Source organism: Cheilinus undulatus, linkage group 18 (genome assembly GCF_018320785.1).
Source record: "Cheilinus undulatus linkage group 18, ASM1832078v1, whole genome shotgun sequence".
Lineage (NCBI taxonomy): Eukaryota > Metazoa > Chordata > Actinopteri > Labriformes > Labridae > Cheilinus > Cheilinus undulatus.
Genome location: NC_054882.1, coordinates 19026474 through 19051848, shown reverse-complemented (window position 1 = coordinate 19051848; position 25375 = coordinate 19026474). Strand labels below are relative to the sequence as shown.

Genomic DNA, 25375 nt, shown 5'->3' with positions numbered 1-25375 from the left:
CATTTGAAATGAAGAAAGTTTGTGCTTGGTTTAACTGCCAGGTATGACCTATTCTGTAGGGGCCTGTGTTCACAAGCCTCATTTTTTGTACAGCACTTATTTTAAGTGCCAAACGAGTTTAGTTAGCATTTCCAACACAGCATCCTGAGTGCATAAAGTCAGTACTCACTAGCTGTTTTCTGTTGCTGTGTTCACGCCACTCTCAGTACTTTCAGTTGAAAATTGTTCAACTTTTGGATCACCACCATGTGATGTGTTGTTTTTCCCTTTCTGACAAATCAAACACAAGAAGAGGTTGGACTTCTGATTTTAGCCTAGCAACAATTGACGAGAAACTGATTTGCCTCTCCTGATTGGAGGGTGGCTGCTCCTAATGCTATGGTAGGAGTCCTTTACATTATAATCATGTTGATTAATGTTTCAAAGCAGATGGATTGGCCAGATTCCATGTCTGTCACCAGGCAAATCCATCTTGCGAAGCTCCAGTCTGAAATGTTAATGCACATTCTAAGGACAGACCTGACCAAACAGACTGATTTGAGGATAATGAGGTGGGGTTTAAGTTGTACTCGAAGATAGCAATGGCTGCCACTGGTTTAGCGATTAGCCTGGATGTAGCTATAGTATAGCAGCAGTATTATCATAACTGAACCACATTTCTTTATGAAAACAAGAGCCAAGCTTTTCATAGCAGAAAAGATGCTTCTGCCCTTCCCCCGACCTGTTTTGGCATGAATTTGTGATATCTTTGGCAGGGTCTAGTTTTACTGTAAGCCAGTATAAACAATGGCTTCCACTGGTGTAGCGATTAGCTGGTATGTAGCTAGAGCAGTAGTTTTTGTTTTTTTTTAATCAGATCTGTACAGCATTTCTTTATTGAAAGAGGGGCAGAAGAACCACACTGAAAGCCTTTCTTGGACGAGAAGATGTTTCTGCACTTCTTCCACCTACTAGCTCCACTGTTCAAGTAGCCTGCCTGCCAAGCTCCTGCTACTCACAGGAGCTATGCATACCTACTACCTCATTTTGTCTTGTTGTTCTGATTGGCCTATATTGATTGTGATGGACAGAATTTTCGTCCAATCACTTTCTGAGAGTTTGCTGAGAAGTCCTGCTCTTCCCAAACACTTTGTATGGGAGGTTTCCCATATGAATGTGAAATAAATCCCATTCAGTGGATATATTAAATTCATCTAGCATGTCAGGTTACCTGTTGATATTATCTTTAGCATGGTAATAGAATATTTTATATAGGAAAATATTCCACACATGGAGCTATTTCAAACACCTAATGGTCATTACTAGGGATGCACAGTATTGAATTTTTGCTGGTATTACAAAATCATTTGAGCCCATACCACTATTGATACTGATATTTGTACTTACAACCAGTTTTTGCAGCTGATAGGCAGGTATTTACTGCCAGTATATTGGTTTTTAACATTAGTTGTAATTTTCATATTCACTGATAAAATTACTAGCTCATTAAGCTAATATCTGCCAATACTTATTTGTCAATAAAATTGTGCATCCATAGTCATTACCAAAAGGAAAAAAAGTTAACTTTCCCAGCAATAACAGGCCCCATTGAGAAGCACTCTAAAAGTGTGGTTGTGGAATTTTTTTTGATAGTATTTGTCATGATAAATAAATTGGTAACCCTGTTTGTCTCAAGAAACTTTACAGAAGGAGCAGGTCCAGCTTCTACTAATTGTTATGTTATATATATATATAGAGAGAGAGGGACCCAGCATTAATCCAACATGAGCACAGCTCTTGGCAACATTTAGCAATGAGTGGCAAGAAAAGCTATCCTTTTAACAGGTAGAAACCTGGAGCAACACCAAACTCATGATGAACAGCCATCTGTGTTGGGCTTGGAAAGTGGGATAGGGGGTGGGGGGAAAAGGAAAAAAAGATATGAACAGAGCAACAACAACTGCTAATACAGACATATGGTCACAGTGCCAATTATAATGGTAAAATAAAATACCAATAGCAAAAACAGCACAGTAATGATAATACACCGGTCAGAATATTGGTAATATTTGACAGTGTCTGTGTAATAACCTGCTACATAATTGATGTTTTACTTTGGTGATTCATGGAGAAAATTTCATCACACTAACTCGTATGTTTTTATCAACACGGACATCTTTGACATTCTAAACCATCTTGTTCACCATTTGTAAGCTAGCTGCATGATGCAGCTGCAGATTGAAGCTGCTGACTAACACACCAAACGGTGTGATGAAGGCTTTAATATCAGTTCTTTTCTCACATGCTGTACATTTGTGGGTACGTTAATATGGTAGATTACTTAAGTGGCTATTATCTCACTCTGTCTGCAGGCTCAAGTAGGCTTCAAGGAGTTTGAAGCAGGCAGTAGGTAGATACTTTTAGTCAACCTGGCAGCGTCTTTGTCCCTGTAGACTGTTATTACCTTCATCAGGCTAATGAAGGAGCTGGATTGGATCATATTAACCTCCTGATCTCCACCTCCCAGGACACCACAGTTACAACAGGCTGGACTCCACCGTTCACTGCTCTCATTATATATTTGTGTGTGAGAGATGATGGTGAGCCCGTCCCACCCACACTCACACACTGCATCTCCCACATGAATGTTAATCATCTTTTTAATTGGCTTCCTTGACTTGGTGACCTCTACTTGAGACTGCATCACGGTGCCCCTCCCTCAGAGCTGTTTTCTTGCTTTCAATGTGCGTGTTAATCTCATTGTGTAGCCTTCCCAGAGTCCATTCACTCTCACACAGAAGAGACCGGCCTGGAAGTAGATTCACCTTTGACCCCCAGCCATCCTCTCGCCGGACACTTTTGCCATTTTCCATCTTCACATCCTCACACTCTTGTACTCATTCATGCAGCTTTTTGCTCCTTGTATGCCCTGCTAATACGTCTGAAACAGGCACTTCACTGACCCCTTTTGAAACCCTGTAACTAGGAGAGCAAACAATGAAGCTGTGTGATGTATAAATCACCTCTGATTAATGATCCGAAGGTGATAAGTGGGTAATTGGAATTGAACACTTAAACAGTTTTACCACAGCAAACAGGTATGGCTGTTCCGACACTTATGCCAATAATGATTACGGCACCATGTCATTTGATTGGTTAGCATGTGAGAAGTGACCGCGATTGCTCATTCAGTGAGACATTATTTACTCATGCATGCTCCCAGACAAGAAAGCTCCCTGCTTTTTCCCTGACCCTTTTAGGTAGATAAACAATCACCAATCCTACGCCCAGGAGCCACCCTTAAACTGCGCTCCAGATGCCAAAACAACAATAAAAAGCTTAAGCCCTCCGGCCTGAATGTTGGCATCAACTTCAAACACCTAGAAGCAGGCTCAGACAAGACACTGCTGGCCATCCCAGTCCAACCTGGGTTAAAAATAAACAGTCACATCACACAGAAGACCCACACGTGGAAACAAACGATTATTGGCAGGAGAAGCTTGGAGCTATTTATTACCTGGGCCCTCCCTCAGCACCTCTGAGAAAGGAAGAGAGGACAAAGGAGGCTATTTTTATATTCAGCAGGTTAGAAATGGGTGGAAACCACCATCCTACCCTCTTTGTCTAGTCATGCAAGAATAGCTGCTTGTGTGGATTTTTATTGTATACTTGACTTATTTTTCTGTGCATTTTTTTTATATCCTCCATTTCTACCACTGCTATGAAAATGCTCACACAAAAAAAAAAATCACAGCAGCTCTTCCATTAGTCATCTTTCATATGTGTAAGGATAGGGTATTTCATTATTCTTTTGATTGGCATCTACCAATCTAGATCCCTATAAGTCTTTCTCTATTCTTTGTGTTTTTAACCCCTCATTCCCTGCTTGCCTTTCTCTCTCTTTGCCTCCGTCTCTCTCCTGTCCCTATAATCTTATCTGCAGATGCCTCACAGCCATCACAGTCCATTAAATCCACACAGGATGGGCTACATGTCACAAATCAGGAAAGCATAGCAGAGTCACTTGTGTTTTGAAAGTATATATTTTTCATTAGATTTGCAGAGAGGATATTGGCAAAAAAGCTCAGCCGTTTCTTGTCGCGACACAATTTTGATGATTCCCTAGTTCCACACATTCCTCTGGTCTCAGCTTTTTATTGCTGTACTGCATAGAGTAACTATTGAGCGCCTTTCCATGTGTGCCGAGTCCCTCCTGTCAGCTCAAACCCAACAGGAAGCCAGGAAGGACTTGTTCTGGTCTTGGCCCAAGGGTTCCTCCCCTGCCATCCCTCCCACCCGAATCTCCATCTGCCTGATACTCCTTGTCTCCAGCTCTGCGGCTCTCCTGAGGGGCAGACAGGTGGTTCTGGCCCTTAAAAAACAGTACCCCTGCAGGGGAACAACCTGTCTCAGCCTGGACACCTTCCCTACTCCTGTCCTCCTCCTGTTTTTAATTTCCTGGTGCTACAACTGAGAAGCTTTCTCTGCAGGGGTGTTGTCCCTGTGCCTCCTATATGTTGCTGAAAATGCTTGTATAAAACACTACTTATCCTGACATGATCAAATAAAGCCCCATGAGTTTGAAATGCTGTTAACTGTAACTAGAGTCCTTTTTATGTTTAAACAACTCCAAAAAAGGAACTGTGCTCATTAAGGTGTTTTTTTTTTTAAATGGGATTTGCAAGAATTTTTTTTTAACATCTCCCATGGGACAGATTTATACTAAACTTTGATGTGTTTCAAATATATGTTACTGCACACACAGTGTGACATACAAAAAAAATACAAATCAGACCAAGCAATTTTTGAATTCCACTCTGCATGTTGTTCCCATTTCATCACCAGTCTGGTCACGGAGCGAGCTACAGGAAATGGTGTAAACTCTGAAGCGGAGAAAGATTCAGATTGCAATAACATTTGTGCTGAATGGCATCATCTCCTTCTTCACCTTTCCCTGCTTGTTTTATCACCCTGTTGCTCACTGAATCCCTCATGGACCATTGCAGAAGAAAGAAAGAAAGAAAGAAAGACACAGGAACATGTATATTGTTCTTTGGTCATGTTTAACAGAAAATCAGATTGTTGTAAGAAGCTGGAAACATATATAAAAAGCTCATGCAAACAATAAACCACAGATGCAGATTAATTAGGGATGCATGATATTGAATTTTTGGTGATATCTGATATCCCCATATTTCTAATTTTTGCTGACATTGGTACTGATACAGTGCCTGTGAATTTTTTTTTTTTTAATTGACTTTACCCCTTTTATTGACTTTATAAATCATACATGGTCAATATACTTTGGCTTTTAGACCAAAAAAAATACAAAAAAATGTCAAAGTGAAAACTGATTTTTACAAAGTGGCTTCATGAAATATTTTCATGCTCTTCAGTTCAGTATTCAGTAAATGCACCTTTGGCTACATTCACAGCACTGAGTCTGTACAGAAATGTCACAATCAGGCTTGCACATCTAGACAATGCAATTTTATTCTGTCCTTCCTTGGAAAACCGTGCAAGCTCAGTCAGACTACATGGGAATTGGGGGTGCCCAGCCCTTTTCAAGCCCAGCCAGAAATACTCTATTGGATTGAGATCTGGAATGACTGCCACTCCAGAAAATTCCCCTTGTTGTCTTTCTACCCTTTCTGTGTAGCTTTTGCTGTTTTCCCTTATTGTCTTAGTGGAAAATAAATCTTCTCCCAATAACACTGAATAAGATTGTCCTCCAAGATTTTCCATTATTCCAAAGCATTTTTTCATAGCATTCCAAAGCCAGCTGCTGAGAAGTATCCCCACAGCATGATGCTGCAACCACCATGCTTCACAGTGGGGATGTTGTGTTTGCTGTGATATCTGCCAGTACCAATGTTAAGCCGATAACATGTGCATCCCTTATTTTTAATGTAATTTTTCCTCGGAAAGTTTGGGTCAGTTATTAACTTAGAAAAACACAACAAGCAAAGTGCAAGCAACAATGTCTCTACTTTTTCTGAGGTTAGAAACTTGTCATCTAATATTTCTAAGCCCAACCTCATCCTCATAATGCCACAATTAGCACACTCTCTCTGTCAATCTCTTGAGTTCTTCCCTCCTTTTTCTCTCCTTGAAACATCACCCTGTTGCTCATCCATCTCTTTTATTTCTTCCCTCAGAGGACAACTAGTCCTGTTTCTTCTCTTGTCTCATCCATTTAGATTTTAAAATCAGCTGAGATCCCCAGTGAAGGTGCATGTTATGTACACAAGCCCTCTGCACCACTTACAAAATTGCCTTCCCCACTTGTACTGTCCTTTTAATTTCAGTCCACACACATACACATGCACTGAGGTCCCAAACCACCCAGGTCTCTCACATCATTGTAGAATAACCTCCTTCCTAATCCACCTGGTTGCATTAGGCTCCTCTGGGTGGGGTTTTCAAGTGTCCTAATACAGAGCGCAGAAAGAGGGGGAGGTAACAAGGCGGGCGGAGAGGCCCGGGCAGTTTTAATCTGCCCTGGTCTCTCTAGTGGGAGAGGAGAGGGACCCTGCGCCCCGAGCCAATCTCTTTGCCTCTCTTTGAAGGTCTCCTTAATCCCCTCACAGAGAGGCAAGGCGATGCAGATGTGTGCGTCTGTGTGTAGATGTTTTCCTGGGTCCATTAGTTGGACCTTGCATTTCCAAAGGTCCAGTGTTGATTGACACTCCAGCACATTGTCTCCCTTCACTCTTAACAAACCCTCCACCATAGACATCGTCCATTTGCAGTGGTTTCTGAACTTTCTCAGAGGTCTAAGCAGGGCCAAGCTCTCACATCTGCAAAGTGGGAACACACAGACATACACAAACTGCTTTCATCTCTGCTTCCCCAGTGACCGTGTGTCCCACTGTTTAGGAAGGGAAAATAGGATTGTGTGGAGCTCAGCGTTTAGAGAGCCCAAAGGCCGCCCATCAAATTCAGCTCCTCCAGTCTGTGATGACTTGCTCTGCCAGCCGTCGCTCAACTCATTTCAGACTCCATTCTCTGAGTCCCACCAGCCAACCCTGGACTGATAGCTTTCTTTGTCTCCCCTCAATGTGTATCGAGTGTCGAATTTATCTCACTTGGGTTCACTTGCTTTGCTTATCAGTCAGCTTCTCTTCTCTTTTATCCTGTTATTGTTTGTTAGCCATGATGTTTGAAACACTTCACTTGGTGTCTACTACTCTGACTGGTTTTCCCCACAGTGGGATGTGTTTAGTGGGGCACAGAAAACTAACCCAAACATTTCTCTTTTTTCCCTCTCTCTTCTAAAAGCTTTGTTGAAATCCCAGTGTTTTTTTTTTTTTCTTTTTTTTTTGTGGCAGTGAAGGCACCCAACAATAAAATACTAAGAAAACAGGATGTCATTTTTCTAAAGGCATTTTGTGGGCTTAACACAGGCTTGATTTGGCTCTGTAATCTACACAAGCTTTTGGTGTGTAGGATCAATTCACTGTAATGTCAGGCTTGTACTTTTGTGCAACCCAAATTCCAAAAAAGTTAGGATGCTGTAAATAAAGGCATGTAATGATATGCAAATATTATTACTTATTTTGTATTTATAATAGAACATATACAACATATCAGATGTTCAAACTGAGACATTTTACAATTTTATGAAAAACATTCGCTCATTTTGAATTTGAAGCCAGCAACACATTTAAAAAAGTAAATACTGTGATGCTGTTGTTAAGGAATGCAATATTTGGTTTACCATTGTCTTGAAGGGCTTCCCTAAAAGGGACTTTGTCTGGATGCAAGCATAGGTTGCTCTAAAACCTCTATATAGTTTTTAGCACTGATGGTGTGTAAGCTGCCCATGTCATAGGCACTAACGCAACCCCATACCATCACAGATGCAGGCTTTTGAGCTGTGTGCTGATAACAGGCTGGACGGTCCCTCTCCTCTTTGGTCCGCAGCACATGATATCTGTAGTTTCCAAAAAGAATTTTCTTTCATGACCACAGAAACAATTTTTCATTTTGCTTCAGTCCATTTTAAACAGTAGTGTTTCCTGATTGTGTTTGTTTATGACTTCTTCTTTTCTAGTACAGCTTTAACCTTCATTTGTGGTTAGCACGGCCAACTGTGTTGACGGACAATGATTACTGGAGGTATTGAGTTGGCCCTTGTCCCTTGCACACAGAGATTTCTCCAGATTCTCAGAATCGTTTGATGATATCAAGAACTGAAGATGGTGGGATATTCAAAGTCTCTGAAATTGTTCCACAATTTTTTTATACCATTTTCACAGATTGGTGAACCTCTGCCCACCTTTGCCTCTGAGAGACTGCCCCTCTGAAATGATCCTGTTATACACAGTCATGTCCTTGACCTGTTGCCAATTAACCTAATTAGTTGCAGAATGCTCTTCCAGCTGTTTTTTCATTAGCACCACTTAGTTTTCCAGCCTTTTGTTGGCACATCCCTATTTTTTTGCGGAAGTGTATTTTTCATTAAATGGTAAAATGTCTTAGTTATATTGCAAATAAAATATGGGTTTATCAGATTTACAAATAATTGCTTTCTGTTTTTATCTACATTTTAGAGCACCCCAACTTTTCTGGAATCAGGGTTGTAAATATATGCACATTAGGAACTTTAAATAACAGACTGTGCTTCAACAGTATGACTTGTCTTTTTTAGAGCCCTGCATACGTCCACATAGATGCATTCAGAGTTCTCCAGGTTTTCATCTTGCAGGAGGTTCTTAGATCCTTGTTTTATGAGAAGGTTCCAGCGATCAGCTCTGAGTCAGGATCTCTGAATGATGCAAATCCCCCAGCAGTATTTAAAGCTCCCAAATCATCCCCAGCCAAATCCCTTCAAGATATTCCCTGGTCGATTGGATGGCATTAAAGGATCGCAGGGACAGAACAATACAGCGTCTGGCAGCCTGGTGGAATGAGGGATAAAGGGAAGGGTAGAAAAGTAGAAGAAATAGAATAGAAGTGCATGCATAAGGCGGAGGTCGAGGATGCAGATTGGGAATATAGGCAGAGAGGAACGAGAAGGAGTTAAATTGGTGGGTGGGGAGCAGATGATGATGAGGGACAGGAGAGAATGGACAGCTGTTCCCAGGCTGTACAACATGGTGGGACTGAAAGATCCCTCCTGCTGTTAGCCTCTAACATCATCTGTTTGTAAAAGCCGCTGTAGGCCTGCAAGCTTTAATAACATGTCTAAATCTTGTTCTTAAATCTCTGTATAATTTTCAGGTTATTTATATGAAGTTTAATCTGCTTTTATGCTGTAATGTACGTTGAATACAAGCCCAGTTTCTAAGGATAAACAAGATCGTTCAAAATTTCCACACAGCTTTTCCCTCTTGTGCTATTAGAGATGACTTTAGCAGGAGTAAAAACTGTTTTTCTTTCTTTCATTTTTACAAAGTGCATTAAGCAGAACATTTTCTTTCCTCTTTTCTTTCTTACTTTCATCTCCTCTCTCCTGTTGTTGATTTCTTGTCTGTGCATGTACGTGTCAGTTGATATTGATGCAACAAGCGCATAGCTCCATGGTTGCCCACCTCCCTCTTCCTCAGGACAATAAAAATCGTCATAATCCTCATGGATGCAGGAGCCAGGGCCAAAAACAGAGCTCAGACTGTTTGCCACCCATATTTACCTTTCATGTTCTGGTTAATTCGCAGGAATGAATGCAAAAACTTTTACTCCAAGACTTGGCTAATCTGAGCTCTGCTAAGATGCCGAAAGTGAAGAATTAACAAAAGGGTTAGTCCCTGACTTTTTAATGTGCCACTTTCAACTGTACCTCAGTAAGCTGGATGATTGACAGTAATGGGGCGGAGCAGCCGTGATGTGTTTGTAATAATCTGACTGGAGTCAGGTTCACTTCTATGCTAATGAGCTAGTGTGGCGGTGGTTTAGCATGACTAATGGCGCACATCGCTAACAGAGCTGTCTGGGAGCAAAGGAGTAAAGGAGAAATAAAGAGGCTTTGCGAGAGTGTTGTGGAGGTAGGAGACAGTCGAGAGAGGAGAGTTGCCGGAGATTGCGTTGTTACGTCTTTAGGGAAAAAAGGAAAATACAGTTGAGGCCTGATTCCCTTGGCAGATATGTTCACAAACGCTGAGGAGCGAGGCAGAGGAAAGAAAATTGCCTTTGAAAATGCACCAGTGAATTTGAGAAAGGACATGAAGCACTTATTCCTTCTCACTCTTTAAAAAAGGCTTTTTGTGAAAGCAGAAGGGAAAATGGTTATGTGTTTGTGAAGCCTTATATTATCACTATTATTCCTCTGTAGTTGATGGATACTTGCTGTTGGGATTGAAGTGAGAGCTGGTTTTGATGTGTGGTATATGTTTTATTTCTTTTCTTTTTATTACTTTATGAATGCATGTTTTCCCATGAAAGAGGTTTGTGTGAGTGGGTGTTTGTTATTTATGTGTTTTTTACTTTTGCTGGAGTACTTTGATTTATAGTCTTGTCTATGAAAACATGAGAACCAGGTTCGCTAAGAATGTGTTTTCGTTTCTTTACCCAATCCGGCTTCCAAGTTTGCTTTAGTTGCCTTGAATTGATTAAACTTTCTTGTCACTTATTTATTTAGCGTGGAGATGTTTTCAAGCTCGCTACAAGTACTCATTCCTTCCTCTCCCCTAACCGTCCGCTCCTTGAGAGTGTGGAATTGTTGATAAGTCGTCTTGGCAGCGTGGCGAGAGTAATCATTTTCCTCCAGATGTTAGAGTTTGGGAAGGAACCAAAAGGGAGGTGGGAGAAGGAGGGGAACGGGAGAAAAACCAGCTGCCGCCACTACAAGATCCACCCCTCTACATGAAGTCATCTACTCCTCCCTCCCTGAGGCTCCCACAACCAACGCCTCCTATAAACTCTACTAAATTCCCCCTCCTTCCTTCTTCTCACTTCTACACATTCTGCCTCTTTCTGTATCCCAGGAGGCAGCCAGGGCAGGCTGTGTTTACTGCTGAGGTAATTGGAGTAGTTTGGAGAGATCCTGGCCCTGGCCCTGCTCCGGCCTAAGATATGTGTGCGTACAGGCATGTGAGAATACGTCTGCTTGTGATGACTGGCAGTCAGGCCAGGGAAGGAAAGCAGGCCGTAGCCGGTGTCAGCCCACTGGGGAACAGACAAATTGGTTTTCACTACCCTGTCTGTCTTTTCTTGTCTCATATTCTGCAGCCATCCCTTTCGTCTTCCTGCATATCTCTCCATCTCCCCACCAACTCAAAGACAATCATTCACGCTTTCTCTTGTTCTTTGCTCCGCAGCGCTTTCCCCCACCCTTACTTTTGTTCCACCTCTCTTTTCCTTCTATCTCTCTCTGCTCATCATTTCATCTCTCCCAGAAGAGACAAGCAGCATAGACGGTAACTCTTGCCAGATATGAGCAAAAAACTCCCCCTCAGTTGCAGCCAAAGACATGAGCGAATTCATCCAACCTAATCCAGGCGCCTGTTGTGTTTATCTCCGGGTGAGATGGATAGGAAAGGGTCTGGAGCCAGGGTGTCAGGGTGGAGAATGAGAGAGCGGCCCTATAAACACTCACTGACAGTTCTTCATCTGTTGCTTACTCACACACAAACATCATTTAGCATAAGCCCTATTGTCTGTAGAAATCGGCATTAGCTCCAGTTTATATTTATCAGCATATGCACAAGAGAGTGGCAGGAGAGTGAGGCATGACAGTGATTTAGCATGCATCTAGTGACCTCATCGCAGGGTTGTCAGGTAGCGACAGTGGGACACGGCTCACCTACTTTAGCTCACCGCACTCCTCCCTTCCTCTCTCTCTCCCCTCCCTTCCTCATCCCCTCTGTCTTGCTCCTCCCTGATAGCTTTTCCCGCTCTGCTGATTTCACAAATAGGCCTCATTGATTGAATCTGATTCTTCTGGATAGAGCAGCTTTATTGAGTGGCTTTTCCACTGATGGACAGGAGTGTGTGTGTGTGTGTGGGGGGGTTGTTACGTGCATGCATGCCTACACGTTAGCGATGATAACGAAAACCTTCCTTCCCTCATCCTTCTCATTCTATAATCCAGCAGCTGTTCCTCTCCTGGGAATCCCCCTCAGTCTGATCATTGCAGACGCATGCAGCATCCTTTCACACAGGGTCTGCACATTGGCTGAGTGACTGTTTTATTATGGAGGATGGACGCTGACTGTGGAGTCTGTTAATGCTACAACACCTTGAGCAAGGCGACATTAAAGTGTTAAACACTCTCTCAGGCGCTCTTCATCAAACATTCATCTAAGCTGTGCGTCTGTGGCAGGAAGCTGGCCCACTTCACACAGAGCTGCTCCAACTCCACTCTAGAGGTGTCCTAAACATTATGTTTTGGTTTTGTCTGATCTCACAGCTCCTGTCTGCAGCCATTTTAGATCGGCTAGCTTCCTTCTTGTAAACCTCAAACACAGCCAGCACTTTCCAAACGTCCACTTGGCAAAATCTAGGCAGGGAATTGTATCTTGATGCTGGAAAATTGGCTTGTTTCAGATGTAAAACAGAAATAATTTGTTGAGGTTTGAATGCCTTTGCTAACAAATGGTGGTAGTGAGAAGATGGAGCTATATCAGCGCCTCTCCACTGGGGATACACACATTTCACACACAGCAGCGCACACCCCGTCCCAGCAGCAGCATCTGTGCTCTTCCCCTCTCACTGCCCTGTATTTTAGTCTCTCTCCTCACAGCAGGCAGCATGCCACCTATGCACAGTTGGATGGATGGTGGCATCCCACCTTGCCCTGCATGCATTTAACCCCCACAACCCTGCAGATCTATCATCATACAGCACACACAAACATAAGCAGGCCTAACATTTTTTTCCCAGCATGCTGGTGTCCTGTTATGTACCCTGCTGTGGAGCTCCCTCCTTGTACTCTTTCATACATAAAACTACTTCACCTCTAACAACCTTTAATGTGCTCATTATTTTTTGATCCAAAGGTTAGTCTTGTGTTTTTAAGTGTTTTCCACAAAGAGCTGTGTTGCTCTGGTTTGCATTCCTCCTGTACGGATACAACTTCCTGACAATGTTGGTTGATTTCAGAAAACCCTTTTTAAATGGTAGTTAGGAGACATAAGGCCTGTGTGTTAGGAAAAGCCTGTGACAGTGTAATTTCAGCAGAGTGAGAAGTGTTTATCCAGCTCTCCATAAAATGGCAAAGATAAATGTTTGATTTGTTGCTGTCACAAGTGTGAAGCTTTGAAAGCTAAGCACATTCATGATTTTTTTTGTTGTTGTTTTTGTTCTTTACATAAGCTGTAGGGGTCTAGGTTTAAAGCTCCAATGAGGCACTGGAGCTTGTGTCAACTTTGGTGGCCCCTGTGCAAAGTGGTACATCTTTGCTCTGAGCTAATCTTGTCCAGTACATGTAGGGATGGGAAATGATAAGATTTTATTGATATCGATGCCATTATCCATTCTTCTTATCCATTTGATTATTTATCGACTACCTTATCAATTACCCTGAGAATTTTCTTTTTGGAAAAGTAGACTGAAGTACTAAGTTGACCTAAACAGCAAGGTCTCTTATTTGTTGGAAATGTCTCAGTTAAGCACACTGTTGTCTGGATCTCCAATCTCTGAACTTGTATTAGAGCACAATACTACTGCTCATTTCCTTGAAAAGATACAACCTTAAAATAAATATAAAACTAGTCTCTGGATCTTAGATCTCAAGATGTATAAAAAACAAATTAAGATCTTGTGCAAAAGTAACAGTACTTGTGCAAAAAGATACATGCCTTGAATGAAATCACCATTCATCAAAATTCGTCATTTTTTCAAAGAAGTGAAGTCACACTCTCCACCGCTTTAGCCTGTTTTTGTGACTTTCTGCCATACTTACTTCCTTGACTTCTCTGTTCTCGCTCGCTTCACTATCTCCTGCAAGACCTTGCTTTTCAAGACACAAGTAAGGCATTGATAAGGGAATCATTAAGAGTAAATATAAATGAAGTTAATGGATTGAACCTATTTTGTATTTTTAGGTTATTAAAGCACATTACTAATAATTTTAGTCTGTTTCAGAACAGCTTAAAATCCCCTCACAGAAGTTTTAAATCGGTGTGTAAGCTGTAGATAATTAAGAAGTAACAAGAAAGTAACTGAGATTTAATCATGAGAAACTGGTTGTGTGTGTTTTGCACAGGTCTTGCAGAATGTAATTAGCAGTGATTTTGATTTCTGAGTTGAAGAGGGTTAACTCGCTCATATTAGCAATGCTAGCTATTGACCTGGGCCATGTTCAATTAGCCTGGTCTGGTTATTATTGTTGACACTGGATGTCAAGTGGTCCTTCCCTCACCTCTGGAGCTGTTAGTGAGGGAACAATGGAGAGGTTGGCAACCATTTCGACGCATCTTTAGTTAAGATGTTTTAGAGTTAGTTTGAGGGAAATGCCCACTTTATTACTGAAACTGCACAGCTTTTCCTGCTGTTATTTAGATAACTGTTGCACATGGTTTGATTTAGGTCTTAAACACTATGTGGCTTTGCAGGAAAATATTAAGGTAAATGTTAAGTTAGGTCTTTGATTCATGTCACCACAACATCTTAAATTGCTTCATAGAGTCATAAATGTGGCACTACTAGTGTTTAGCCCAATCTGTCCTTGCATGAATAAGCATGTAGAAAAGAAACGTGACATTTTTGTACTTCTAGCCTCCCCCATTAAAAGAAAAGAGAGACTGCGCACAGTGGAGGTAGTGAAGGAGAAAAAGCAGTAGAGAAAATTTCCTTGCTCCGTTAATTGGCAGCTCTTTGGTGCACTAAACATTGCACAGGCACATCCACAGAAACGCACACACAAACACAGCTGAATACTGTGTCTGCTCTGAAGCCACTGCCTTATATTTAGTCAAGGGAGACCAGCCTGTGTCACTTTTTCTCTTGCTTAACCTCGCTCTTTCTCTTCCTCTCACTGTGGCGGTGTTGAAGAGGAGTCTCAAGGGAGGGCTTAGCTCTGAGCCCTCGTTCTTTTTCTTTTTTTCTCCTTTCTTTCTCTCTCCCTCACCACGTCTTTCTTTCCTTATCATCCTGTGAATAGAGCAGCAGACTGTTGTTCGACTTAGTCCAGGAGACAGCGTGTGCAGAGATGGAATAGAGAAATGGAGAAGGTTCAGTATCTGCCATCCTGCTTTTATTATTGCCATCATAAAGAGGCTGTTCTGTCCTTCTTCATGTGTTTATGTGCAGATGAAAGTACAATGTTGAAGGAACAAGTGTCACAATTTTACCATTTTAGCACAAAAAGACATGAGCTCAACAGTTTATTTAAATAGGGGCAAGAGGTCAGGATGCTTCACATGGATTTCTTTGCTCCCCTCAGCGTAAGGAGAAACAAACACAAAAGCCCTGCTTAAATTATGATGTATAACCTGTGAAATCACTGGGGCTTTTTTGTTGTCATGGTTATTGAGTGTTCGGTAGCTCCAGGGGAAATGGAGTTTAGGGGAGGAGGGTGGATGGGTGTGTGTGGGAGGAGGGGGGGTGCTATCTTAATTGCTTTCCGTGAATAATTTCAGTCCCCTAATTTGGCGATAATGACAGTGGCTGCGGCTTTTGTATTTATTTATCCAAACATTAATTGACAGGACTGACATTAGCCAGGACGGTTATTGCGCATTTGATTGCGCACAAGGGAGCAAAAGAAAATTACAGTAATTATCATTCTGATATGGATTATGAATATGCATTCCCACACTTAATGTCTCTGTCAGCATTTTAGGAGCAACAAGGCACTCCGCCATGACAACAGCACTTAAGCTTATCACCATCTCTGTTCGTCTAAACCCCATCCAACTGCTGAGGAGAGCAGATGACATGTAGTGTCCAAATGATTTAGCTGCCCCAGCGTAGCTTTAAAACAACACCCCAGCATGTTATTAGGTGAAACGGTCGACATGTGGATTGCTTCAATTGGTCTATAAAGGGGAGCTCTGCTCCTGTGAAATTAGTGTGTGGTGTGTTAGTGAATGAACACTAAAGTTTCTGTTTTCCACAGGCGGAGGGGGAAGATAATTTGAAGAAGATGCAGCTGATGGAGCTAGCAATTCTCAATGGGACGTACAGAGACAACAACATCAAAACACGTAAGTGAGCTGCCAAGAACACGCACATCTACATTAACTATCATCTGTTTTGCACCACAGACAACTAATCTTAAACTCCATAAACCATACCTTATATAGAATACTTTCTGTATTTCTCATTAAAACTGTTTACATTCATCAAACTAATGCATAGTCATATCTCCTCTGTACATACTAGGGGTGTAACGGTTCACAGCGGTCACGGTTCTGTTCATAGCTTGGTTTTCGGGTCAGTTCGGTACGGGTTCATTTTACCAATTAAAAAGGAACAAAGTCCCAGATTTATTTATTCTAGATTATCAGGGCCCGAGCACAGACCTCTGAAAGAGGGCCCTATTGAAACTGTAGGGTTTATAACTATTTTTCATCCATCAAATGGGTTGCTGATTTGAGGGCCTTACCATGACTAAAAACTGACCAAAATTTGCACACTTATCAATCCTGCTGAAAAAAATGTTATTTTGTGTGAAAAATGGTGTCCCTGCAGTGCCCCTTAGTAACATTTTTGGATAGCCCCTCCCACTGGTTTCACCTACATGCATGAAAATAGGTACACATATGTATCATGTCAGGACAAACAAAAGGCCAATATACTGTCTTTTAAAAATATGCACAAGAAATGAGATCATCGGACATTTTACAGGTCAGACATTTTAACAAACTAGTCTGAAGGATTTTATCTGATTGACTCCAGAATTTTTGGGGTGATTCCAGCCAAGCTGGAGATCTAAAGTTATCAAAAGCTTGAGTTTTCACCATAGGGTGGGGCTACAATCTGGCTCTAGTGTTCGAATTTTTTTTTTTTTCCCTCCTGCATCACTTCAAACAACCAGCCTCTGCAGACCATTCAACCTAGGCTGATGAGTACTGCTGGCTGTGAAGCAAATTGCCCTTCGGGGATAATAAAGATATCCTTGATCCTTGATCCTTGATTTTTGGTCATATGCATAGTCACTAGTAGACCTACAAAAAAGCCTCTTGGACCCATACCAAAATCCCGACAGGAAGTCCACTAGCTTCACTCAAATTTCAATGGCTTTTTCAGGATTCTGCATGACTTCAACCTGCAATAACTTTCATATACATTAGTCTTTAAAATATATTAGCAATGATAATGTCTTCGACCCTCTCTGCTTTCACTGCCTCGTGTGTTTTGTTTAGCCAGCTTCTTCCTCTTTTTCGTTGGTTGTTTAATAGCAGTTATCAATCACGTACAAACATGACTATCACCTATATTGGCAGATAAATACTTGTTGCATTTGTTTTTTTTTTTTGTTTTTAAGATTTATTTTTGGGCATTTTTGTGCCTTTATTAGATAGAGGAGGACAGTGGATAGAGTCGGAAACAGGGTCAAGAGTGGAGGAGAGACATGTGGTAAAGGGCCTCCGGCCAGATTCAAACCCGGGCCGGCCGCGTACATGGGGAGCGCCTTTAACCACTAGGCCACCTGCTCCCCTGCAATTGGTTTTTTAATGGTTCGATGGTATTCAACATGTTACTACATTCACCAAACTGCGAATCCTAAACCAACAAATACAAATATCGTTACACCCCTAGTACATACCATTGTTTTATATCCAACCACAAGCAGATCTCTCTCTGAACCTTTCTAAATCATTTATGTTCTCCTCCAAACCATGATTAGGAATACTTTCACTCTGTTTAGACTATATTTCTGTCCTTCATCCACCTTTCCTCCTACCCTCCTCCCTGCAGTACAGATGTGATCCCTTTGTATCACTTGCTCCTGGCCAACTTTCAGCACATTGCTATATTTCTCCCGCTCAACTCTGCATGTTAGTCATATGCTCATACATCTTCAGTGTTTGCTTTTTAATCAACCAAATGCCTTTCTAAATGCTTAATCAAAGTCATAATTCAAATGGAGTAAATCTTATACAGCCCCACCCAGTGCATTTACTCTCTGAACCTTCTATAGCCATTCAAATTAAATGTATACATGGCCACATATATTTGGGCTCAGATTTATAAAATCTGAGATGAATAAATTAAACAAAGTAATTAACTCTCCCTGTAAAACATCTGTTCAAACTGAAGCCATGATGAACTGGCCCACCATCTGACCACAGTTTCTGCAGAGCTTGATTTAATTGACCTGCCTTTGGGAAAGCATGTGTGGCACGGCTTGCAGCACATGCTAATGCAGAACCACTGGAAAAATGATTTTTGTGTGTTATACTGTACATTTTCCTACTTAAATGGAGTGATGAACATGTGGGGACCAAAACTCTCCCAAATTTCTGAAAACTTGTATGTTTTTCACGTGTGATTTGTCATCGGTCCCATTACATTCACCCTACTTTGAGAATCTCCTCTACATGTGGTCATCAGCTCCATTTCTGTCGGCATGTGTTGTTTACCTCACCTGTGCTGTTTCCGGTAGATGAATGTATAGCTGCCATGGTGATTTGAATGCTTGAATGAATTGGGATGACAGCAGCATTTGTGCTTTTGTGTTTTGGTGTGAGGGTTTTTTCTCTTTTTTTTTTTTTTTTTTTTTGGCTATGTTGACTTTTCCTTTGCAACAGATTGTGGCTTTGTGGTTCAACACCGTGATCATTGCATGGACTAATTTTTCCCTTTTGCCCCCCCCTCCCCCTCCTCCTCTCTTCCTGCCACTTCCTGTTCCCTCTTCTTTTCCTGCTTTGTATTTCCCCCTCACTGTTCATCTGTGATTATGATCATCAACACCACACTTTGTCTTTTGTCCTCTGTCTTTCTTTCTTCTCCTGTCTTTCACTCTCTTGCTTATGGCAGCCACCCTTGCATTCTCTCTTGCAGCAGCGGCAGCAGCCGCTCAGGGCCCACGCCTAATAGCGGCCCCCACGGGTCAGGTGTTGCCTCCCCCGGCACTCCGACCCCCAACACCAGCTGGGGCTCCCATCATGAATCTCATCCGGCCCACTCAGATGGCTGCCATGCTGCCCAACGGCACCCCCACCCTGGTGCCTCCCACACCGGATGGCGGGCTCATCTACACCACCCCTTACGAGTACCCTTACGCCCTGGCGCCCACCTCCCTGCTGGAGTACCCCATCGAACACAGTGGGGTTCTAGGTAAGAGAGCCTGGGGAAGCATGGGTGCGGCAGGTACAACGGCCAACTTTAGCCAGCCTGGACAGGAGGGCAGCTTGTTTTACCCCGGAGCAGGGGTGCTGGACGCAGCTTCCATGAGCCACAGTCAGGACTTGTTGAAAGGTAAATATGTCGTGTCCACCTGAGGATAAAAAAAAAAAAAAAAAAAAAACTCACAGAGTGGATGTTCTGGGAAGCTCTTGGTAATGGGATGTCCAGCTATGTGGCTCAAATGGACACTGTATTAAGAAGGCAAAGGGGGACAGACATTACCTTGTGAGGGCTAGGCTCTTGGAAAACTCTCTTTATAATTTAGACTTCACTGTTTCAGTTCCGCTCTTGCCAAACAGTTCTGCTCTCAGGTTTACATTGCCTCTCTTCTGCAGGGTTCATATAGGAGGACTGGGCTCAGAGTGAGATGAGGCACACTGGCAGAAAGACGATCACATACACGCAGCCTGCTCTCTAACCCTTTCATGCACTGGCCTGGAGGCATATTCAGTCTGGCGGCAGATCCCCTTGGATTTCTGCAGCTTTTGAAATCATTTCTCTGCGCTGTTCTCTGCAGGCAGGCCTTGATGCCTGTAGATAGTCCCTCTCTCACTCCCACTGGGGATGTTCATTAAATTCCTCCAGTCTTCCCTTTTTTTCTCCTCCTTCCCATCTCTCCATTGTCTCAGCCTCACCCCTCTTGAACTGGAGCTCTGCGCTAATACCTGACGTTCCTCTTAGTGTCTGTGTCAAGAGTACAGTTAACTATGAGTGTATTAATCATTCACTCTCAGCGGTGCTTTAAGCTCAACACATCTGCTACCAAAGAGACATCTGAACATCTCATGATGAAAAAGTGACTTATATGAACCCCATATGTTGGACTGAGGCTCTGCTGAACAGAAACAAACCCTGTGTCCTGTGTTAAGACAGAAGAGGCTTTAATTTGACACAGACTCCTCTAAAATGTTCTGAGGCATCATCTGGCAGCAGCAGACGCAGTGTGATTTTAGCTGACCTGTGTTTTAGTGGGAGCCTCTGGGAGTCATGTGTAGAACAGACAGGGGCAGCTGACTGGCTTTTCTCTCTTTAACTTGCAGGGTTACACCAGCTTAGTGCATTTTATTTACTCACACTATCGATCGGTGCCTTCAGCAACACAGGGCCCTGTGGAACACACTCACTCTCATACCCACACACACTCTGCGCTCGGCTTGGCTCGCCTGTGTGCATTGCTGAATCTAGCTGCTGAGGATAAGGAAATGTCAGGCCATCTGCTACTTTTAAGTAGTGTAGGTGGCTGCGTCGTCATAAGCCAAAACTTTCTCTAGATTTGTCAAAGCCAATACAGAATCCCTACTTGTTTCACTTGTCCTCTCTTCTTCCAGAGGGGCTCGACTTATTCTCATTAATTCATTTCATTTTTGTAATACTTGAAAATGCAGCCACAGGCAGATGCCTGCGTCATATATTCGAGGCAGAGTCAAGCGCCGCGGTGGGAAGAAATCAGTTGTGACAAATAAAGGAGCAAAATGACAGGCTCTGCAGCCGGAGAACAGATTGACCCGGAGAGAAATTGTGAAGGAGGGAGAGAGAAAATGAAAGAGAGAGGGAGAGGAAGAGGCAGGTGGTGTCTGGCACTATTCAATTACCATCAGAGCTGTATTGGATTTCCCCCCTCCTTTCAAAATAAAGAGACAAATTTCTCTCAATCCCCCTCTGGATCCCAGAGGAAGAATCACATTATTTCTCCAGACAGCCCAGGAGCCTTTACCCTTTACTTGCCCCCCTCCCTTTATAAAGAGTCCTCCATATAACTCTGAGCACTGTGGAATTTTATTACTTAAGTTATGCATTTTTTAAATATCAAGTTAAACTCCAAAAAAGATGTATTATTTGTTTTCTACTGCATTTTTCTACACGTAAAAAAAGCTATGTGTGATGTGTGTATATGTAATATAATCTGTATTCTGTTGCTATTCTGTGTATTGTTGTATAATCCAAGTATTATAATGATAATGGTTAAAATGTGAATGTTATTACTGTAAAAGATGACTGTTTTTCCCCTGCTCAAAGTGAATGGTTTCTAACCTTGTGGACCTGTTACAATCTAGGTGCAATGGCTACTAAAGTGAGACGGCATGACACGCGGGTCCATCCTTACCAAAGGATTGTGACCGCTGACAGAGGTCAGTTTAGTCTCCTAGCTACACTCTGCTATTGACTGATGAATTTCTATGATTATTATGCCTCTTATGCCTCGATGCCTTAGTTGGGAATTTGTATACTGTCTGTATTATATTTTTGTTTTCCTTCCCCCCACCACCTTTCCTCCCCCATACATCCACACACCAGCTAAATGGTTGCTTGTGGTTGCACATTTTGTTTACATGTAGTACTTAGAACATATGCAGTATATAGACTGTGTATAAGTCAAAGCTCAGGCAAAAGTGATCTTAAACAGCCTTTGGTTCATGCAGCTGTGAAGGCAGGACAGGTAGTACTTAGCAGGCAGTGTTGAAGGTGTATAATGACATTCCTCTGATGTGAGATTAGAGCGTAAAATGGGGCAGGCTTGTTCCCATACATGATTTATCTCCTCAGCTCATAAGGAGTAAAAAATGAGGGGGAAGCATTTCTATACTGTAACCAAGCAGAGGACGAGTAGCCACGCTGCTACCAGGCGCCATTTCACCTTGAAATTTAAATTTATTTTGCATTTTATTTTTCTATGGATGATAGACACGCACAGACATAAGCTGAGGTAGCTTGCATTCTCTCCAGTGTTTTTTGCAAATAGATTGAAAAGAAGCTAAAATACATTTTTTTAAATATTTCAGTTGTACATGAGGTACTGTCATTTTATATTTGAGCATTTTATATCAAATGTATTTATGGTTCTTGTGTATATTTATATTCTATAAAAATATACTGCTAAATAAAGAGAAAGAATCGGAAAGCATCGATTCATCTTATTCATTGCACATTACCACTAGTCACGATTCCCCCTTACATAACATTAGTTATCGTACAACTAATCACACTGTCTGTAACTTGCACTCCAACTTGACAGACACTAAAACACTAGATTTTTGTTTTTCTGGTTTTGTTTGTCTGTTCAGCCTGTCTTTGCTTCAGTTTTTTTGGTTATGGGGGCAATGTGCGCTTAAATTAAACCACACAGCTACCTATTTCAGGGTGGGGGCTTAGCAGTTCTAGGGATCATGGCGCTAAATCGTCATGATTACAAAGTGATTAGAGGAGTCCATCTCACATTGGCATAAGGGGGGATTAAGAGCAGAGGGGGGGCCGACGTGAGATTGCATTCATTTTATTGTTAAAATGATGTCATTCCAGTCTCTTCTTGCTGACACTAATATCCTTTCTATCTTTTTTTTCTGTTTGTTTTGTTTTTGTTTCTAACCACCTAGCCGCCACCGGCAACTAACACATGACCTTCTGACCTCTGAACTCTTCACCCAATGACGAGCCGCCCCCAGCCTGCCTGCTGATCAGTTAACTGGTAATTGCCTTTTGCTAGCCTCTCGGACGCAAGTGAGAGAGAGAGAGGCGCCTGCCCGTACAGTTACCCTAACACGTTCTGACAAAAAAATAAAATAGAAACCAACGCAGAATCTTCACAGAAACACAACAAAACCTGACAAAAGTTGTGTAATATTCATTTTTTCCCTCTGTTCATTGAGTTTAATTCCCATTCTTTCTCTTTCTTTTTCTTCATGAATCACATACTGGGTGGACATATTTATGTTTTACTCATAAATCTGCACTGAATTATATAGCAATAAAGAACCCCACCCCAACCTGCCCAGCCACCCTCCTTTATAAGCTCTAATTTGGTGAGTCAAAGATCAATAACATCCATTTGACGCAAACCCTTTTGGTTTCAGAGAAATAACACAATCCCCTCAAAATCCCAGAGCCCCTCCCATCCCCTCACTCCCGCTTCCAACGCCCACCTTTTTGGGAGAGAAAAAGAAACAGAAGGAAAGAGAACAAACACTCACATTAACGTGTTTAATTTCTGTCATTTTTCACATGTAGTGCAATTGTTGAGCTCTGAGATGTAATTATGAGCTGACACATTCTGGGTGTGCACCTCCAAACAGCTTTCTGTCTTTTTTTTTTTTTTTTTTTTTTTTTTAAAGCATGGCTGAAATGATTGCAAATGGAGCTTTTTATGATTTTATGTGTGTGTTTATTTTTTTCCCCTGTCTTTTTTTGTTTGCTTTTACTTTTGAGTCATTTTCTCCACCTGATTTTGGTTTCTCTGTTGTTCATGTTTGACTAATTAGCTCTGCTTAAATCAAACTAGCCAAAAATATGGCAGGTGTTTATCTCTGGAAAACAAAACGCAATCTGATGTTTGAAGCAGGCTGTAGAAAATAAGCAAAGACGAAAGGCAAGATGGGAAGGTCATTATTTGGGATGAGGGGTCTGTGTGTGTGTGAGTGTGTTTTTTTTATTAATACTACAATGAAAGTAGGGTGTGCTGAGGCTTCGGGGACATTGGAGCAGTGCTTTTAGCTACTGACCATTGCTACGCCCCCATCCACACTACATCCATTATAACAGTGCCTGATGTATTTAGAAGAAATATCTCCATGAGTTAGCTGAGCTGTGATTGAAAAGACAAAAAAAAAGTATTATGTGTGCATATTTAGCCAAAGGGTTTTCCAATTGATTATATATCTGCTATTATGCATCTGTCACACAGAGGGCTCTTTGTGATTTTAGACTTTGAAAAGGTGTGAGTTTGTGGTGCCTGCCTTCAGCTGACGCAGACAGACATGGGGTCACTACAGGTCAAATCAAACAAAGGGCTTTTTACTTTACACATAAGCTCATATTCACACTCTTTAATATGCAGTATGAGACAGATAACATGACTTCTAGTTAACGTTAATGCTGACTTTTCAAGAAATACTAAGCCCCTTTTTTCCCTTGGGATATCTACCACTTTTGCACGACTAAAATTGACCCCAAAAGACACTATTTTAAAGTTCAGTATCTTCAGATGTACAACTTCTGTGGCCCCAGATCTGGTTGTGACATAGAATAGTGTTCATCAGATCAAAATAATTGAAGGGGAGAAGAAGAGGTCACTTTTTTAATTTAAGAGAAAAAAATTGCATTAAAATAGACCAGTGTGTTTACATTAGGGCTGTCAAGATTAACAAAGTTAATCGCAATTAATCAGGGTCTTCAGTTTGTGCACTCATTTTAACTGCAGTTAATCACATGCTTTATTGTCCCATTCAACACACTGTATTTAAGGCACGTCAGTGTCTCCCTGCCGTCACAATGATGTAAAATAAGTCCACCACTGCTTCTTAACATCTTTTTTTTTTTTTTTTTTTTGTGAAAATTTTTGGTTAAAATCTTTGATCTACTGCTTCAATCTTTTACCCCTGATTTAAGACGATCAAAAAGAAAATCAGAAAAAAGTATAGAATGCAAAATAAGGGCATCAAAATGCAATTAAAAGGGGTGATTAATCTCTGTTAACTACAAAAATTCTGAGATTAATCACAGTTAAAACTTTTAAGTCTGCTGACATCCTTAGTTTTCATGTTTCCTGCTGGCTAGCAGTGTTTGTGTCAAATCTTGGCTTTTTAAGATGCAAAAACTGGGGTTTGACCGCACTCTAGGACCATGAAAAGGTTTTAAATAAAATTAGTCGAAATTTAAATCACTGCAAAACTGCTTGAAAAACAGCAAAAACGTTTTACAGATTTAATTTTGGAGCTGAATTACTAGGGTTGTTAAGATGAATCAAGTTAATCCACAATTAGCATACTGATTTTATTTTTTTTACTGCAATTAATGGCATGCTTCATTGTCCCTTTAAACATGCATTCTTTAAGTTATGTCAGCATCTCCCTGCAGTCGCAGTGATATAAAATAAGTCCACCACTGCTCCTTCATGTCTCACTTTTCTTTAAAGAAAAACACGGACAGCTCAGTGGACAAGTCAGTAGTCATCTGAACCTTTTTGATGTCGTCTCATTTTGTTTTCAGTCTATTACAACTTCCTTTTTTTCATGTTAAATCTGCAAAATTAAAGCAGGTCTGTATCCAAACAGGAAATCCAGGTACCCTTTAAGACAGTAAAACAAAACAAAACAAAACAAAAAAGACATAAAAACTGCGATTAACTGCGAATAAAATTTTAATTCTCTTCCCAGCCCTAGTTTTCATG

At 41.5% G+C, this 25375-nt stretch overlaps 1 protein-coding gene across 8 annotated transcripts in view; it reads left to right on the top strand.

The window, feature by feature from the left end:
* Positions 1-25165, top strand: part of qkia (QKI, KH domain containing, RNA binding a) — a 93026-nt gene extending 67861 nt beyond the window's left edge. Inside the window, exons 5-8 of one of the 8 annotated variants that reach the window (XM_041812383.1) lie at positions 15980-16067; positions 18847-19146; positions 21270-21344; positions 22587-25165. In XM_041812383.1, coding sequence (XP_041668317.1) covers positions 15980-16067; positions 18847-19146; positions 21270-21344; positions 22587-22603 — 480 coding nt within the window. In that variant the 3' untranslated portion in view covers positions 22604-25165. Of the gene's footprint in view, positions 1-15979; positions 16068-18846; positions 19288-19550; positions 22466-22586 lie in introns of those variants that run through there. The other 7 variants (XM_041812379.1, XM_041812385.1, XM_041812381.1 and 4 more) reach the window with 7 other exon arrangements.
* The last annotated feature ends 210 nt before the right edge of the window (positions 25166-25375 follow it).